The sequence below is a fragment of the Musca vetustissima genome, unplaced genomic scaffold (assembly GCF_032173495.1).
Source record: "Musca vetustissima isolate MV318-11 ecotype Yass unplaced genomic scaffold, APGP_CSIRO_Mvet_v1 utg94780, whole genome shotgun sequence".
Classification (NCBI taxonomy): domain Eukaryota; kingdom Metazoa; phylum Arthropoda; class Insecta; order Diptera; family Muscidae; genus Musca; species Musca vetustissima.
Genome location: NW_026878314.1, coordinates 48,864 through 66,859, shown reverse-complemented (window position 1 = coordinate 66,859; position 17,996 = coordinate 48,864). Strand labels below are relative to the sequence as shown.

Sequence of the window (17,996 nt, the reverse complement as noted above, 5' to 3'; positions counted from 1 at the left end):
ATTTCTCGTCTTTGAGGACCCCACCTAAAATCTTATGAGCAATATTTTTGTAGAGTATTACAAGGATGAAAAATCGCATCTTGTTATAATTGGAGACCGGTTCAACAAATTAAGGTCGAAAGGGGCTTAAAAAGAATCGAAGAAGGACCAAATGCGATTTTTTTCCTACTGGGACGAATTTTCCAAGGCGTGGATTTTTTAAAAATATGTTTTAGCGAAATTTTTCAATATTTTTAAGGAAAAATCCAAGTCGTGGATTTTTTAAAAAATATTTTTTGAGGAATTTTAGAAAAGAGAAATTTTCAATTTTTTAAAAAATATTTTCCAACGCTTGGATTTTTTAAAAATATTTTTCTTGAGGAATTTTCCAAGAGATTATTTTGAGAATTTCCAATATCTTCCAAAATATTTTTTGATGATATTGTTATTTTTGTGAATATTATTTTTGTTGTAAATTGGCTTGTGATTTCTCTTCAAAATATAAAAAATTTGAATTACATTGCCTATTCGCCTTCCTTCCTTCCGAAAACAATTTTGAGGAGAGGAGGAAACCAAATTGACTTGAAATAAAAAAATTTCACTCCCACCAACCACAACAACAAACAACACGAAAACCAACGCATTTACAACAAATGTGGAAAATACAACAGTTGTCAGTGATGTTGTTGTTATTGTTTTTGGTTGATGGTTACCTGCAAGGTTGCTAAGTTGCTCACCGGATCTCGTGGCACAAGGTGTGAAAATTCCAATGGAAATCTTTGCATTTTTTGCTGTTATTGTTGTTGGTGGAAAAAAAAAACAATGCTACAGCTTATCGCCAATTGACATCAGTTGGCTTGAAAACAACAGCCAGCAACCATCCGTACCGCCACAATGCTGAGGAACTTTTTCACTTTAACGTCCCTGGGTTTTTGGCAGTCTGTGGAGATGTTGTTGTTTTTTGTTAATTGCATTTAAACAATGAATGCACCTTGAATATATTTTTTTTGTTGTTGTTGTTGTTTTTGTGAAAATTACAACAAACGAAATTGAACTTTATTTTTCCAAATAGTTTTTTTCTTTTTTTTTTGGTTTCTTTGTGGAAATTGGCTTCCGTGAGATTGTCAAAATGATGTCATTTACCAATAGCAGGAGCAGCGGGGTATTTTAAATATTGGGAAAAACAATAACAACAACAACGAAGAAGAAAATTGAAAAATGTAACCGTATACAATTCAACAGGGTTATGACGAACAATTCCACCAGAGTAGTTTTGAGGGTTACATCCCAGCTGAGTATATTATTATGAGGACGTCCTTCGAACCCTGTCAGGATGTGTGACAGACCCCTTACTTAGGAGAGTAATGAAATGTTCGAAGGACCTATGTTCCACTTTATCGTTGTAACAGCCAACTTGTGGGTGAAATGTCTTGCGGAGGATTTCATACTTGTCGTGTCCGGTTTTCTTTTTTGTTTTTAAGGACATTTTTTTAAGGTTAACCCTTGGTGTTTGGTGTGGGATGCGTGTGAGTTTCAAAGTTAATTTAAAATTTAATTTCCATTCGATTTCAAGGGTATTGTGGACTTTCCAAGTAAACTATAATTATTTGAATATTATAATTTAAATACATATCAAGAAAAAAGTTTTAATTTGATATCCTGCAGCCTTGGATGTAGGCCGTGCGGGACCTGGTAAATTAAATTTATTTTGGAGCAGGTTAAAATTCCATATTGACTCATCAAGTCTCTCAGAAAATTCCTATTGGGTATGAAAGTCATTGGTGAGCATATGAAAAACGCCATAGGTAAAAGCTCGGAGATATGGTGTGATTATTTTTTGGGCTGGAGATCCTGTTATACTTGAACTGATAGCTTCATATCTTAATTTGTACATTTCTTCAGTAAAACCGAATGAGGGTTGTTGTAGAACATTTTATCATTCTAACTCGATTCCTTTCATTCTTAATTTATTGAACCGAACTCCAATTATTCTTCTACAAAAATGTTGCTCATAAGATTTTAGATGGGGTCCTCAAAGACGATACATCGATATTTTAACATTTTAATGGTCTAATCTAAAGTTTACCCGTGTCCGATAAAAACCGATAAAAAGTCCGGTTCAATAATAATTAACACATTTGTTTACTAGCTTTCAAATGATATGCATTAAATGTATTAAAACCGGTTTTATTACCCAAATATCCGGTTCAAAAAATTTAGAAACCCGGTTCTTTCTTTCTCGAATAGGCCGGTTCAATAAATTTTCCGCATTTGTTTATAAAGTTTTTAATGTTATGCATATACGTTATTAAAACCGTTTTTATTATAAGTTATTAAAACCGGTTTTGTTACCCGAATATCCGGTTAAAAATGTTTAGAAAACCGGTTCATTCATCTTTGGAATAATTTGGTTCAATAAATTTAGCGCGTTTGTTTATTAGATTTCTAATGATATGCATGTAAGTTTTTAAAACCGGTTTTACTACCCGAATATCCGGTTCAAAATTTTTAGAAAACCGGTACTCGAAATAGTCTGGTTCCATAAATTCAGCGCGCTTGTTTTTTAGGTTTCTTATGTCATGCATATAAGGAATTAAAACCGGTTTTATTATCCGAATATCCGGTTCAAAACTTCTTGGAAACCGGTTCTTTCTTAATGGAAATAATCTGGTTCAATAAAATAAGCACATTTGTTTACTATCTTTCTAATGGTATGCATGTAAGATATTAAAACCGGTTTTATTACCCGAATATCAATATTGGTTCACTTTTCAAAATTGGACCACGGTTCAAAATTTTTAGAAAACCGGTACTCGAAATAGTCTGATTCCATAAATTCAGCGCGCTGGTTCATTAGGTTTCTTATGTCATGCATATAAGGAATTAAAACTGGTTTTATTACCCGAATATTCGGTTCAAAAATTCTTGGAAACCGGTTCTTTCTTACTGGCACATTTCTTTACTATCTTTCTAATGGTATGCATGTAAGGTATTAAAACCATTGGTCAACTTTTCAAGATAGCCCCCATAGAACTGTACTTCCCAAATGCAGATATTTTGGGGTACCTGGGAACTCTTCTCAACTAAGTTGGTTGGAATTTGACACTTTGGGTTCTCCTGGGGTAGAAAATCATCTTACAAAAAATGATCAATATTGGTCCACTTTTCAAGATAGGAACCCATTTACGGTACCTTACAAACTTCGGTATTTTGGGGAGCTTGGGGAGCACATTTTCAACCGAATTGGATAACCTTTGTTATTTTGGGTTCTCATTGGGTAGATAATTTCCTTACCAAAAACGATCTATATTAGTCCACTTTTTAGGTTAGAACAGTACCTACCAAATTTCGTTATTTTGGGGTGCTTGGGTACGTTTTTCAACCGATTTGGCTGAAATTTAGTATATTGGGTTCTCATTGGGTAGCAAATCTTCCTACAAAAAATTATCGATATTGGTCCACTTTTTAGGGTAGGTCTTATATAAGAGTACCTCTGATTGTGGGGTGCTTGGGAACATTTCTCAACCGAATTGGTTGAAAATTGGTATTTTTGGTTCTCCTGGGCTAGAAAATCGTCTCACCAAAATTTATAAATATTGGTCCACTTTTTATGGTAGGCTCCATGTAACGGTACCTTCCAAATTGCGCTATTTTGGGGAGCTTGGGCACGTTTTTCAGTTGAATTGGCTGAAATTTCGTATTCTGGGTTCTCCTGGGCTAGAAAATGTTCTCACCACAAATTATGAATATTGGTTGACTTTTTAGGGCGGTCCCCATATAAGAGTATCTCTGAAAATTCGTTATTTTGAGTCGGTTGGGTAGATTTTCAATCGAATTGGCTGTAATTTTTTATCTATAGAGACTCCATTCCGCTCTTCTGTAAAGTCTGGGTTTACACAAGCAACTCTGCTGCTGCTCTCTTCGATTCTCTTTTGAATTTCTTCCCCCTTGTCACTTTTTATACCTCTCTCTTCTAAGTACTCAGGAGAGTTGCTTACAAAAGTTGAATGTGTAACCCCGAGAAATACACCATTCCGCTTCTCTATAAAGACTTTATTCTGCTGGTCTATAGTAGCCTCCAATTGGTTCTTCTATAAAGATTCCCTTCAGATTGTCTATAAAAAATCCCTTTCGATATTTTATAAAGGCTTCCTTACGCTCGCCTACAAAGAGCTTCTTCTGAAGGATCTATTCAGCTCGTCTTTAAAAGACTACCTCCAGCTCTTCGATTCCCTTTTGCTCATCTTTAAGAACTCCCATCAGCTGATTTTACAGTCTCGATTTTTCAATGCCCTCCACCTCTTTTTAGTAAGTAACACTTTAAATCTATACAAATCGATTTAATTTTTTTGAGATAAGGATTTTTTTCAATTTTTGTGTTTTTTTTTATATTAAGTACTTGATATTTGAAATTGCTATTTGATTTGAAATTTGTAATTCATGCATTCACTTTTGCCTCTATAATTAAAATTGATTTTCAATAAATATATAAAAATCCATTTTGAAGAAAAAAATATGTTGAGTACTTACAGCGATCTTTAAGGCGGGGCAATGTTGGCGATGGTATGTGTTTTAATTTACGTCCCTTGCGTATTGAATCCATCAACTGTTCACGGGGTGATGGGGTTCGCTTGATGGGTGGTGGGAGTTGACGTTCCGATGCCTATACAAAATTATAAAAAATGTATAATAAAGTATATAATATTAAAAATTAAAATAAAAATTATAAAATAATGAAAAAAATATTCCAGAAAATTCAAGATAAAGCATGCATAAATATATATTAAATGAAATCTACCATTTCGTTTTAAACAGCTATTTTTACAATGACTAGACACATAGTTAAAAATAATTATTTTTAATAAAAATAGCGCATTTTGTTGTTGTTGCTGTTCAACTAACCTTCTTTAAAGGCGGCCGTGACCGAATAAAATCTAATATCAGAGCATGAGCATCTTTTTTCACGCGTGGAGGAATATCACCATTAACCATAACTTTGCGTAATTGATATTTTCTGGAAATAAAAATTAAAAACAAAAAATCATTAAAAAATATATAAGAGAGAGAGAGAGAGGGGAAAATAAAACAATAGTAACGACCTATATTGACACTAATTTATAGGCATGGGGAAATCGATTCGATATGCCATACAAATTAGAGCAAACGTCAATGTTCTCTCGTTTTGATGGCAAATAAAATATTGGGAACATATTTAGTATCGAAATATTTATATTTTTAAATGTTAATATTTTACAATTATTTTTAATTTTTAAAAAAATTATTTCTAAATTTTAAAAAAATTATTTTTAATTTAAAAAAAAATTATTTTTAATTTTTAAAAAAATTATTTTTAATTTTTAAAAAAATTATTTTTAATTTTAAAAAAAATTATTTTTAATACCATATATTTTTTTTCAATTTTACCAACCTGGATCTGATATCCTCCATTAGTATTTCATACGGTGTCAATTCATATTCGATGGGTGCCCGTTCATAGTTGGCCTTCTTTAGGCGTACACCACGCCGCAGCTCATCAATGACCTGTACCCAGAAACGGGCCTGTAAAATAAAACAATAAAAAATAATTTTTATTAGTGGATATATACATAGAAATTTAAAAAAATACAATTAGAGACATCGAAGCAAGCACAAACATGCAGCAATATTAAAAAAAAATTCATGCTATTGTTTTTGGTGGCTGGAAATAAAAACCTACTTGTATTGCCCTCCATATTTGCAGCTCTTGCTAAAGCAGTATTTTTATATTTGGCAAATACAAAAATAAATTGAAATATAAAAAAATCAGTACGAAATTCACAACGATTTTTTAAAAGATCTGAATTCGAGACTTGTGTGGATACTTAAAAAAATATGTTTTAATAAATCCAAGCCTTGTACATGACCCTAAAAATATGTTTTAATAAATCCAAGCCTTGTACATGACCCTAAAAATATGCTTTAATAAATCCAAGCCTTGTGTATGACCCTAAAAATATGTTTTAAAAAATCTACGCCTTGTGTATGACCCTAAAAATATGTTTTAAAAAATCTAAGCCATGTGTATGACCCTAAAAATATGTTTTAAAAAATCTACGCCTTGTGTATGACCCTAAAAATATGTTTTAAACCAGTAAGGAAAGTAGTAAAGTCGGACTGGGCCGAAATGAATGAAACCCTTCTACACTTTGGGTATATTCCATATATGTATCCTAATAGACGTCGTGTTTTTGTTGTATATCTATATCTCAGCCGATTGCAGGGAAACTTGCCAGAGATTAATTACTAATATTACTTCAGTACGTAGTGTCAATCGGCCTAGCTATGAATCTTTTCACGAAGCTTAGTAACATCATTCTAGTCTTAATTCAGTAACCTATACCAAAACTCGTTCAAATCAAAAGATATGAAGGTGCACCAATTACATTAAATCGGACGACAATATATATGGGAGCTATATCTAAATCTGAACCGATTTTCACGAAACTTTGCACATATCATTCTAGACTTAATTCAGTACGCTATGCCAAAATTCGTGCAAATGAAAAGATTTCCAGGGACTTTGGTGCACCTTTTACCTAAAATCGGTCGAAACTATATATGGAAGCTATAGCTAAATCTGAACCGATTTTCATGAAACTTAGCACACATTATTATAGACGCAATTCAGTACGCTCTGTCAAATTTCGTGCAAATTGAAACATATATAAGGACTTTGGTACACCATTTACCTCAAATCGGTCGAAAATATATATGGGAGCTATATCTAAATCTGAACCGATTTTCACGAAACTTAACACACATTATTCTAGACTTAATTCAGTACGCTATGCCAAATTTCGTGCAAATCGAAAGTTATATAGGAACTTTGGTACACCATTTAATTAAAATCGGACGAAGATATATATGGGAGCTATATCTAAATCTGAACCGATTTTCACGAAACTCAACACACATCATTCTAGACCTTATTCATTACGCTGTGCCAAAATTTCGTGCAAATCGAAAGATATATAGGGACTTTGGTATACCATTTACCTAAAATCGGACGAAGATATATATAGGAGCTAAAAATCCGAAATAATCTTTAAAAAATCCACGCCTTGTGTATGACCCAAAAATAGTTTTTAAAAAATCATAAAAAGACATAATAAAAATGTTTGGATTTTCCAACAGTTTTTAATTGCATTTTTTTTTGTAATAAAAAATAAATTTGTTTCAAATAGATAATTTCTATATATTTTTTTATTTTCTATAATTAAAACTGTACCATTCGATTTGTCATTGTTCTCTATTGTCTGGGTGGTAGTTATAGTAAACTATAGTATACTATTAAATTATTTATAGTAGTAAAATATCGACTACAACAACAATAATAATAGCATGTAAACTTAAACACTTGAAACGGTTGGTTATCGGTTTTCGATGTTGTTGTTTCTTTTTTCGAGTACAATAAAAAGTACAAGTTTCGTTATTAAATGGCCCCCTTATCGCTATTAATAATATTATTACAGCAACAACAAGAACTACTTCAATAAATTGCGTTCAATATCAAATATCAACCAACAAAAAAATAGATTTGTCATTAGAAAGAAAATAAATCTAATTACATGAGTGAAGTGTGAGAAGTGAATTTTTAAAATCGAAAGACGATTTCAAAAAAACTTGGCAGCACTGATTTTTTTTTCGTGTTCTATGACGTCTTTGTGCCATGAATTAAGACATTATAGATATGATAATGAAATCAACTTTTTTTGTTTATAATTATTGATAATCTAAAATTCGAAATAAAAAATTGTGTGTCATTCGCATTTTTTCAAGGTTAATTATTAATTATTTTTTAAATTAGGAGGGGAGGTGCTAAATAGGTTACGGAGCACTTTACAAGGCGTGGATTTTTAAAAGAATATTTTTTCGAAGTCTATTCAAGGCGTGGATTTTTTAAAGAATATTTTTTCGAAGTCTATTCAAGGCGTGGATTTTTTAAAGAATATTTTTTGAGGCTTCAGACAAGGCGTGGATTTTTTAAAGAATATTTTTTCAAGGTCTATACAAGGCGTGCAATTTTTAAAGACAATTTTTTGGAGGTCTATAAAGGGCGTGGATTTTTTAAAGACTATTTTTTGGAGGTCCAAACAAGGCGTGGATTTTAAACACTATTTTTTTGAGGTCTATACAAGGCGTGGATTTTTTAAAGACTATTTTTTTGAGGTCTATACAAGGCGTGGATTTTTTAAAGACTATTTTTTGGAGGCCCAAACAAGGCGTGGATTTTGTAAAGAATATTTTTCCAAAGATCCGCAAAAGGCTTGGATTTAAAAAAGAAAATTATCCACACAAGGCGAGGATTTTTAGAAAAATGGTTTTTCAAAGATCCTCACCAGGCGTCGATTTTTAAGGATTATTTTTTCAAGATCCTACAAAAGGCTTGGTTTCTTTAAAGTCTTGGATTTAAAAAAAAATACAAATATTGTTTAAGGTCCTACAAAAGGCGTTTTTCAAGGACGTGGAATTCTTAAATAATATTTTTCGAAGCAGCATCCGAGGCGAGAAGACACAAAAGTATTTTTTATGCAAAACGGAACCCCATCATATTTAACTTTCCAATATCGTTAACAACAGACAATCGCTGTTTGTTTCCCCTTTTATCCATACTCTTTGGACAAAAATCGACAGTTAGCCATTTAAAATACAATAAAAAAGTGATCGGATTTTTTTTATTAAAAAATAACAACAATATATTCAACATTCGCCAGCCGACACATTACAATAATAATAAACAGCTTCCGTATGGGGAATTGTAACGCAAAAGGAGCGGATCACCGGCACAAGCTAAGCTGAGTTAGGTTAGAAAAGCAATAGGAAGACAACGGAGCCAGAAGAATAAATGTTTAAAATCTGGTTATGGCTGAAGAAAGGCTTAGTGTAAATGTTGTTGTTGTATGACATACATAAATAATAAAATTGTTTGAAATTAATGCAAACCAAATCCCAACTTCGTTCCTACTGTTGCCTTCGTTCGGTGAAGGCAACAGTAGGAACAACAGCAACAACTAATGCAATGCCAAACAATTGCCGTTAAATCTCTTGCAACATTTTAGCCACCACAAAAGAAAAAACAGCAACAACAACAACAATCGCGATCGTTAAACGCATCAGCTAACACACATAAATCGTGTACTGCTCTCTGCCAGTTGCATGGTGGCATGCGGCAATTGCCGTTATTACCTGACAACGCCTTGATGCCCAACATTTGCTAGCATGGATGGGGGAATCCAATAAAAAGTAAATGAAAACATTATCAAAAACGTATATGAATTTTATATTAAAAACTAGATACAAATATTTTTTTAAATCCACATCTCGTATGGATCTTTGAAAAAAACTATTTTGAAAGATTCACGATTCGTATAAAAAAAATAAATCCAAACCACTTATGGAACTCCAAAATATATATAAATATATATTTTTAAATCCACGCCTGTCTGCAGGAATTGAAATATATTCTTTCAAAATCCACGCCTGTCTGCAGAACTTGAAACCAGTAACGAAAGTAGTAATGTCGGACTGGGCCTTCACCACTTTGGGTATATTGTACATATGTATCCTTACAATTGCATGTCAGTGGTCTCACGAAGGAACATACTCATGTCTTTCTGCAACTTACGATGAATTTAATTTCATTCGGGCAGATTTATAGTCGTCTGCGTACTATGGGACAAACTTATGGAAAACGATTTATAGCAAAATTGATACATGCTATTCCGTACGCAGCACTGTTAAAAATTTAATCTCAATCAGACACCCGTTCGAAATACATATGGAAGCTATGGCTGCATCTGCACAACAAAACGAAATAATCAATTTCAACAAAGTAGCTTGGTGCACCATTTTTGTAAAATCGTACGAATATATATGTATGTGTGGGAGCTATATCGAAACCTGAACCGATTTTCCCGAAATTTAACACACATCACTCTAGACTTCATTCAGTACACTGTGCCAATTTTCGTGCAAATTCAAGGACATATAGGGACATTGGTGCACCATGTATATAAAATCGGACGAAAATATATACGGAAGCTATATCGAAATCTGAACCGATTTTCCCGAAACTTACCACATATCATTCTAGACCAAATTCAGTACGCTATGCCAAATTTCGTGCAAATCGAAGGATATATAGGGACATTGGTGCACCATTTACATAAAATCGGACGAAATGTGTATGGGAGCTATATCTGAACCGATTTTCACGAAACTTTGCACGCATCATTCTAGACCCAATTCAGTACGCTATGCCAAATTTCGTGCAAATTCAAGGATATATAGGGACATTGGTGCACCATTTACATAAAATCGGATGAAAATATATATGAGAGCTATATCTAAATCTGAACCAATTATTCCCAATTTCAATAGGGTTCGTCCTTGGGCCAAATAAATGAGCTGTGCCAAATTGCATCCAATTCGAATAATAAATGTGACCTGTACTTTGTTTACAATATAACTTGGACAGAAAGACAGACGGACGGACATGCATAAATCGACCTAGAAAGTGATTCTATGCATATTCTCAAAAGGAACCATATGCACAAAGACTGTACCACAGTGTGGTGAAGGGTATAAAAATATTCTTTAAAAATCCACGACTGACTGTCTGTAGGCCTTGAAAAAATATTCTTTAAAAATCCACGCCTGTCTGTAGGCATTGGAAAAATATTCATTAAAAATCCACGCCTGTCTGTATGCCTTTAAAAAAATGTTCTTTAAAAATCCACGACTGTCAGTAGGCAATGGAAAAATATTCTTTAAAAATCCACGCCTCATATTCTTAAAAAAGTCCAGATCTTGTGTGGATCCTCAAAAAAATTCCTTTAAAAAATCCACACATTTTTTGAATAAAATCATTCGCAAAGGGTTCAATGATGTTGTAAAAATCGGTTTTGCTTAAAATTGCGGAACAATTAGTTAACCAAAAAAATCAAGCCCTTTTTTACCGCACTCCGTTTAGCATGCGTTAACATGCTATAAGGAACACATGCAGATACCAAAAACAATAGAAATTAACAACAACAACAAAACCAACAACAATAGCACTTGTGGCATAGCCATGTGCCACATTCAATTACATCATATCCTGTCTCTCAACATAACCTCTCTAAACTTAACAAAAGGTGCTGATGTTTCAAAATACCCAGAAAAAAATAGTAAAAAAACAAACAATTTGCCCAAAACATTACTGCACCATCCACCACAAACGATCATGCCTTACTTCATTTGCCGAACTTTAGTTTTTTTGTTTTGAAGGGGCGCTTTGGCCAATTGGCCGGATTGTAACAATCCAATCATTGTTGGTGGACCATCGTAAAAACGAAGCCACCAATCTCCAATCACCACCGAACCTATTCGCCGTCATCCCTCCACATGTGTTGAAATTGTTTCAAAATTTGCATTTTATGTTGAAATCATGTTAGAAATATGTCTGAACTCTTGGTTATTTGAAAATAAAAAAACGAAGTAAATGGTTTCCTGATTGTTGCGGGATGTTATGCATGGGCGATCATGCAGCAGTATTGTCTATTCTGTCCATCGTTTTTTTGTACAACAATTTTGAGGCGAAGCGTTTGCCCTTTTAAGGTTTATGTTGCGTATTATATTATTGCCAAACCGAGGTTGAAGTTCGTACAAAATCATCTTATGTAATATTATAAAAACCAGGGAAAATTTTGAAAATTAAAAAATCCACACCCAAAAATAGGCCTTGAATTTTTTTCTTTAAAAAAATCCACGCCTATAAATAGGCCTTGAAAAAACTTTATTAAAAAAAACATGCCTAAGAATAGGTCTTGAAAAATGTTCTTTAAAAAATCCACGCCTAAAAATAGGCCATAAAAATATTCTTTAAAAAATTCAGGCCTAAAAATAGGTCTTGAAAAAATATTTTTTAAAAAAATATGTTTTCTTAAAAGCACTCCTAAAAATAGGCCTTGAAAAAATGTTTTTTAAAAAAATTCACGCCTAAAAATAGTCCTTAAAAATTTTTCATTAAAAAATCCACGCCTAAAAATAGGCCAAACAAAAATATTCATTAAAAAATATTGTTTTAAAAAAAATCCACACATTTGGGACATTAAAGAATATTTTTTTTAAAGCCAGGCCTATGTTGATGATATTTCCCCTTCCCTCACTGTCTCATCTCTGTTTTCTGCTGTTGCGGAAATTATTGAAATTATATCTGAGTGAAATGTAATTTTTTGCTTTTCATTGCCACTAAATTGGTTATAGAAATTGAAATGCCTATTATCCGAACATTAATGTGGTAAAAAGTGAAATACAAAAAAAAAAAATTCACTTTATTTTCCCCCAACCACCACCACCAGTAATAGAAATAGAAATGGAAAAGTGAAATAAATGTTAGCTTGTTTATAGTAATTCCGCTAATCGCCAACTACTTATCATTATACAAATTAAGTGATTTCAAATCATTTCAATTTTTTTTCTGTTTTCAATTTTTTTTATGTAAATAAACAATATACCAGGATGTAGAGAGAGAGAGTCATTTTAATGGAAGGCCACATTGGGTTACTTGGTCTTGTATAGGAAGAAGGCTATTTGGTCTGCTATTGCCAGTATTGAACTAGAGGTCCACGCCGTTTTTTTTATAGCAAGAGGATCGCATGGTCTTCCATTGTAAAAATCACCTTGTAGCCTACAAGAAAAATAGCACTTTGTTTCCATTAAAATAGGTCCTCATGTCCCTTTGTTGGTCGGAGGACATTGATCTTCTATAAAGAGTAGACCCAAAAAATAGACTTCTAATTTTTTTTCTGTGTCATCTATTTCCCTTGTTGAACCTTCCCAACAAATCTCCTCCTAAAATTAATAACCTGCCTTATAACTTTATGCTAAACGCACGAATCCGACTAAATGCATTTGCAATCAAAATCATAACCGGTTGAGGTTGATGATGATGGCTGTAGTTTCCATTTCGTTCGTTATTATTTGGGAATTATGTAACAAGAGCTATTAAAAAAATATTATTTTTATCAAAAGACGAATTACATTTTTTTGAGCTGTTTGTGTTTTCTTGAAATAATTTATGCAAATTATGTAAAATGCAGCAAAGCGCATAATCACCCCAAAACTGACAAACAAGCTGTTGAGCCAGTGAACCACCGACAGTCAACCAATTGCTCCCAAAAATAAAATGCAACCCACAAAAGATTAAAATTAACCCTTAGATCACCTTAGGAATATTTTTCAAGGGTCATCGACAGGCGTGGATTAAAAAAAAATATTTTTTCAAGGGTTACACCAAGGCGTGGATTTAAAAAAAAATATATTTTTAAAGGGGTACGCCAAGGCGTGGATTTAAAAAAAAATATTTTTAAAGGGTTACGCCAAGGCGTGGATTTAAAAAAAATATATTTTTTAATGATCTACACAAGCAACGGCTCTGATTGGCTTTAACATGGCGAAGTCTAGGCTTATCTTGGTCCTTCTTTCATCTCAATTGTGACCTCCCCATGGTGCCATCTGGGGTAGCTATTTTCATCAGCCGATGAAATAGTGAGCTAATATGTGCCGCGAGTTCTATAAACTATAAAAAATGGGTTGAGGCGTCAGGATAGTTGCCCACACTCGGAAAACCCCTCCTACTATGAAAAAGCAAAGAAAAAGAATACCAAACCCCCCGCAAACGTATAAAGGACCACGATCTGCGAATTCTTGGCACTTGGAATGTGCGCACGTTCTACATAACAGGCGCAGTGTTCGCTTTGGCGGATGTACTCAAGAAGTACAAAGCCGCTATTATTGGCTGCGGACAGGAGAATAAAATACATCGTCTCCAGATTCACTCCAGTAGATGAGCGAATTGCTATAATCCGTATAAAAGCGAAGTTCTTCTACATCAGTCTCATCTGAACAGACCAAAGACATATTTTACGAGCGCCTAGACGCAGCATATGACCGTGTTGCCCTGGCCATGACATTAAAACTCTGCTAGGAGATTTTATTGCAAAAATCGGAAGGGAAAATATCTTTGGCCCCACCGTCGGAAAATTCAGCCTCCACGAAGAAACATCAGACAACGGCATGAGACTGATTGACTTCGCGGCAGAAAAAACATGGTAGTTAGCAGCACCAGATTCAAGCAATCTATATAAACAAGGCCACCTGGATCTCTCTCTCTCTCCAGATCAAGCAACGAGAAATCAAATGGATCATGTTGTGATAGACGGAAGGCATTCATCCAGTGTTTTAGACGTTCGATTGATACGAGGAGCGAATATCGAATCGGACCATTACCTTATAGCAGCCAAGGTTCGCACTCGTCTTAATGTTGCAGCAAAGGTGCGATCTAACACAACACGGAAACTCATCGTCGAAAAGCTGCAAACACAACAGATAGCAGAAGACTACTCCGCTCAACTTACTCAACTGCTTGGCGAAAGCACCCCTGGTCCCGATAATAATATAGAATCACAATGACAAAGAATTCCCCACTCCCTACAAACTGCAGCAAAAGCAAAACTTGAGTACTAAAAACCTCCACCAAGAAACCCATAGTACGATCAGGAGTGTCGTAATGCTACTGATGTGAAAAAACGCAGCGTATAGGGCAATCCTGCAGACAGTAGCAACACGTAACGTGATGTAGAATTATCGGGAGAAAAGGAGAGAGGAGACGCGTATTTTCAGAGAAAAAAGAAGAAAGAACAAGAAAAACGTGAGCGTGAGCAAATCGAGATGTACAGGAGTCAAAAGGAAGTCCGAAAATTCTACCAACGGATAAAACACCAAACCGAAGGCTTTGGTGCAGGCACATTCTCCTGTAGAAATGAAGAAGGAAAACTGGTGACAGATACAGACAGCGTGCTGAGGATCTGGAAGGAAAATGCTCCTTCTGGTATCAAATTTTAGCGGTGAAGAGGATACCCCAGAACCAATGATAGATGACGGTATAGAGTGTATACCAACTAGCCAAGATGAAGTCAGAATAGCAATCAATCTGCAAAAGAATAATAAAGCAGCAGGGGCCGATGGGTTACAAGCCGAACTATTCAAGACTGGTGGTCAGGTGCTGGTAAGGAGCATACACCAGCTGATTAGTAAAATTTGGCTAGAGGAATGCATGCCCAATGATTGTAACCTCAGCATCCTGTGCACAAAAAAGGAGACAAGACGATATGTGCCAACTATAGAGGAATTAGCCTTCTTCCCATCGCATATAAAGTGCTGTCCAGTGTGCTGTGTGAACGATTGAAGCCAATGGTCAATGACATAATTGGACCATACAAATGCGGCTTCAGGCCTGGCAAATCCACCATTAACCGGATTTGCACACTGCGCCAGATCCTGGAAAAAACCCACGAAAAACACATCGACATATTGCATCTATTCGCCGACTATAATGCCGCATTCAACAGACCTATCCGTTCAGAGGTGTCTAAAGCCATGTCTGCGTTTGGGATTCCTGCAAAATTAATACGAAAAGACTCTCGGAGCCCTTCAATACCGAACGAGGATTCAGACATGGTGACAGTTTGTCCAGTGGTCTTTTTAACATCCTGCCGGAAAAGGTCATACGAGAGGCAAAGGTGAATAGAAATGACATCGACATAATGGGTCGAACACTGAGAGCGGTAACAGCCACCTTTGAACAAATTCAGAAGGAGTCTGCCAAAGTGGTATCAAGGCGCAAGACGTCAAGTAGACTTGGACCAACTGTGGAACTTGAGAACTACAGCTTCGAGGTAGTCAAAGATTCTATAAATCTTAGTGCCGCCATAAACACAACGGATGGCATTGGTTTCGAAATTCGGAGAAGGATAGTGATGGCCAACAGATGCTACTATGGTCTGAGCAAATAACTCAAAAGCAAGGCCAGCTCCAGCCAGACCAAACTCACACTCTACAAGACGCTGATATTACCCGTGCTGTTATATGGATCTTCAGCATGGGTACTTGCGCAAGCAGATGAGGCAGCTCTTGGAGTGTTTGAGAGAAAAATACTCCGAAAGATCTATGGGCCGATCTGTGTTGACGGTGAATATCGCCGTCGAATGAACCATGAGTTGTACATGCCAGCTATTCTCGGACATCGACATTGTTAGACGTATTGAGCTGCAGCGACTACGTTGGCTAGGTCATGTGAAAATGGATGAAGATGCCCCAGCCCAGAAGGCATATAGAAGCGTACCAGTAGATGGTTCACGCAGAAGGGGAAGGCGTCGAATAAGATGGAAAGATCAAGTGGAAGATAACATTGCCGAATATGGTCTTTCAAATTGGAAAAATTGCGCAAAAGACCGACGCGCCTGGAAATCTTTTTTAAGCTCGGCTTATGGAACGAAAGTTCTGTCACAAGCCAGCTAAATAAGTACACAAGGCGTGGATTTTTTAAAAAAAATATTTTTTTAAGGGTTACACCAAGGCGTGGATTTTTTAAAAAATATTTTTTCAAGGGTTACACCAAGGCGTGGATTTTTCAAAAAATATTTTTTCAAGGGTTTTATCGTGGTCCCAAATAGACCCCCATATTATAAAATCCATTCACAGGTTAAACCTGTCACAAAAATTACTGCCACATGAGATATTATTTTGCCTGTCAGTTTTTTTTTTTGTTTTTTGATTTTTTTCAAAGCTCATAACCGTACAAAATAATCATAAAAAAATTATTTGAAATGCATTCAGGCTTTTGTGTGACGTTTTTTTTGATTTTTTTCTGTTTTGTTGCTTTTTAAGCACAATGACACATTTTTGTTGAGCGCCATTTGCGCAGTCGTCGCATTAAATCTGAGTGGCTGTCAGGCAGGCAGGCAGGCGCATTATACAGAAAATTGTATTTTGTTTTGGTTCGAGCGTTGACAAATATTCCGCACATTATAATTCTGTTGGATTTTTGTTTTATTTTTTGTCGGTGCAGTAATTTTTACGCAATCCCAAAAACTAGAGACTGACAGCAATTTTTTTTGTTGCATGGTGAGCATTTTGTTTTGGAAAAGATAATCCCAAAACAAAAAGTTCGGTTTCAAAGGAGTTCGAAAGTGTTTTTGAGTTATGGATTATGGGAATTGATTTTCAAAGAGTGGGGCATGGATTACGAATTGTGGTCGGAGATGAATGGCTTAAACATTTTGGGTGACATAAAAATTCATATGACAATTTTGACACTCATTACTGATGGGTATTATAATTTCAAAATTTTGAATTCTTATAAAAATATATTTTTTAAAAACATTAAATAAATAAAAAATTATTGAGAGTTTTTTTGTAAATTAAAACAATTAAATTAAAACTAATAAATCACCAAAACAATATACACGCAATAAATATCAATATGCCGCCAGTCCGACCCATCAGACACGTGTGGTCTCATAAAAATCACAGTCTTAATTTTACGAAGAGAAGAAATTTTGGTGTGAGCCCAAAAAAAAACTCAAATTATTTATTTAGCCTGAAAACACGCAATCCAATACTGCCCAACACCAAAAAAAATTGTAACACTAATAAAAAGGCATATCAATCCGTTAAATAAATAGTTTACAATGATAATGAATTCCACAATGGAGGTCATCATACCACCTCCGAGAGGAAAAACAGCCTACCCGAAGAAAAAAGAAGAGCGAAAGACCGAAGAAGAAGAAAATAAGCCCCTCACAAAAATAATAAAAAAATTAAATCAAGGAGTGCCAAATGTGGGGGTAATCATTACAATAAAAACAAATATGATGACCATGTTAACGCCAGCCAAAACAAAAACTTTGACTTCGTTAAGTTCGGCGGGGTCGAACTTTTTTATAAACTACAAGAAGACAATTAACATACCCTACATCGATCGGAACTTTAATATGAGGACTATGACGAAGAGAAACGAAAGAAACAAATACCAAACTACAGATTCACAGGTTGAAAAATTGGACTAGGACCTGGAACGCACCAAAAATTACCACCATTTTGAATGGTAGGGTATGTAAAAATATGGATTTGTATTGAATATGTTGTTGATCAAC

The 17,996-nt window shown here is 34.7% G+C and overlaps 1 protein-coding gene across 1 annotated transcript in view; it reads right to left on the bottom strand.

The window, feature by feature from the left end:
- The window catches only part of LOC133323110 (protein spire-like), a gene marked incomplete at both ends in the record, with an annotated part of 70,007 nt that overhangs the window by 38,182 nt on the left and 13,829 nt on the right, over nucleotides 1–17,996 (bottom strand). The window contains 3 exons of the mRNA XM_061532065.1: nucleotides 4,510–4,642; nucleotides 4,882–4,993; nucleotides 5,408–5,538. Of these exons, the coding sequence (XP_061388049.1) occupies nucleotides 4,510–4,642; nucleotides 4,882–4,993; nucleotides 5,408–5,538 (376 nt within the window). The remainder of the gene's footprint in view (nucleotides 1–4,509; nucleotides 4,643–4,881; nucleotides 4,994–5,407; nucleotides 5,539–17,996) is intronic.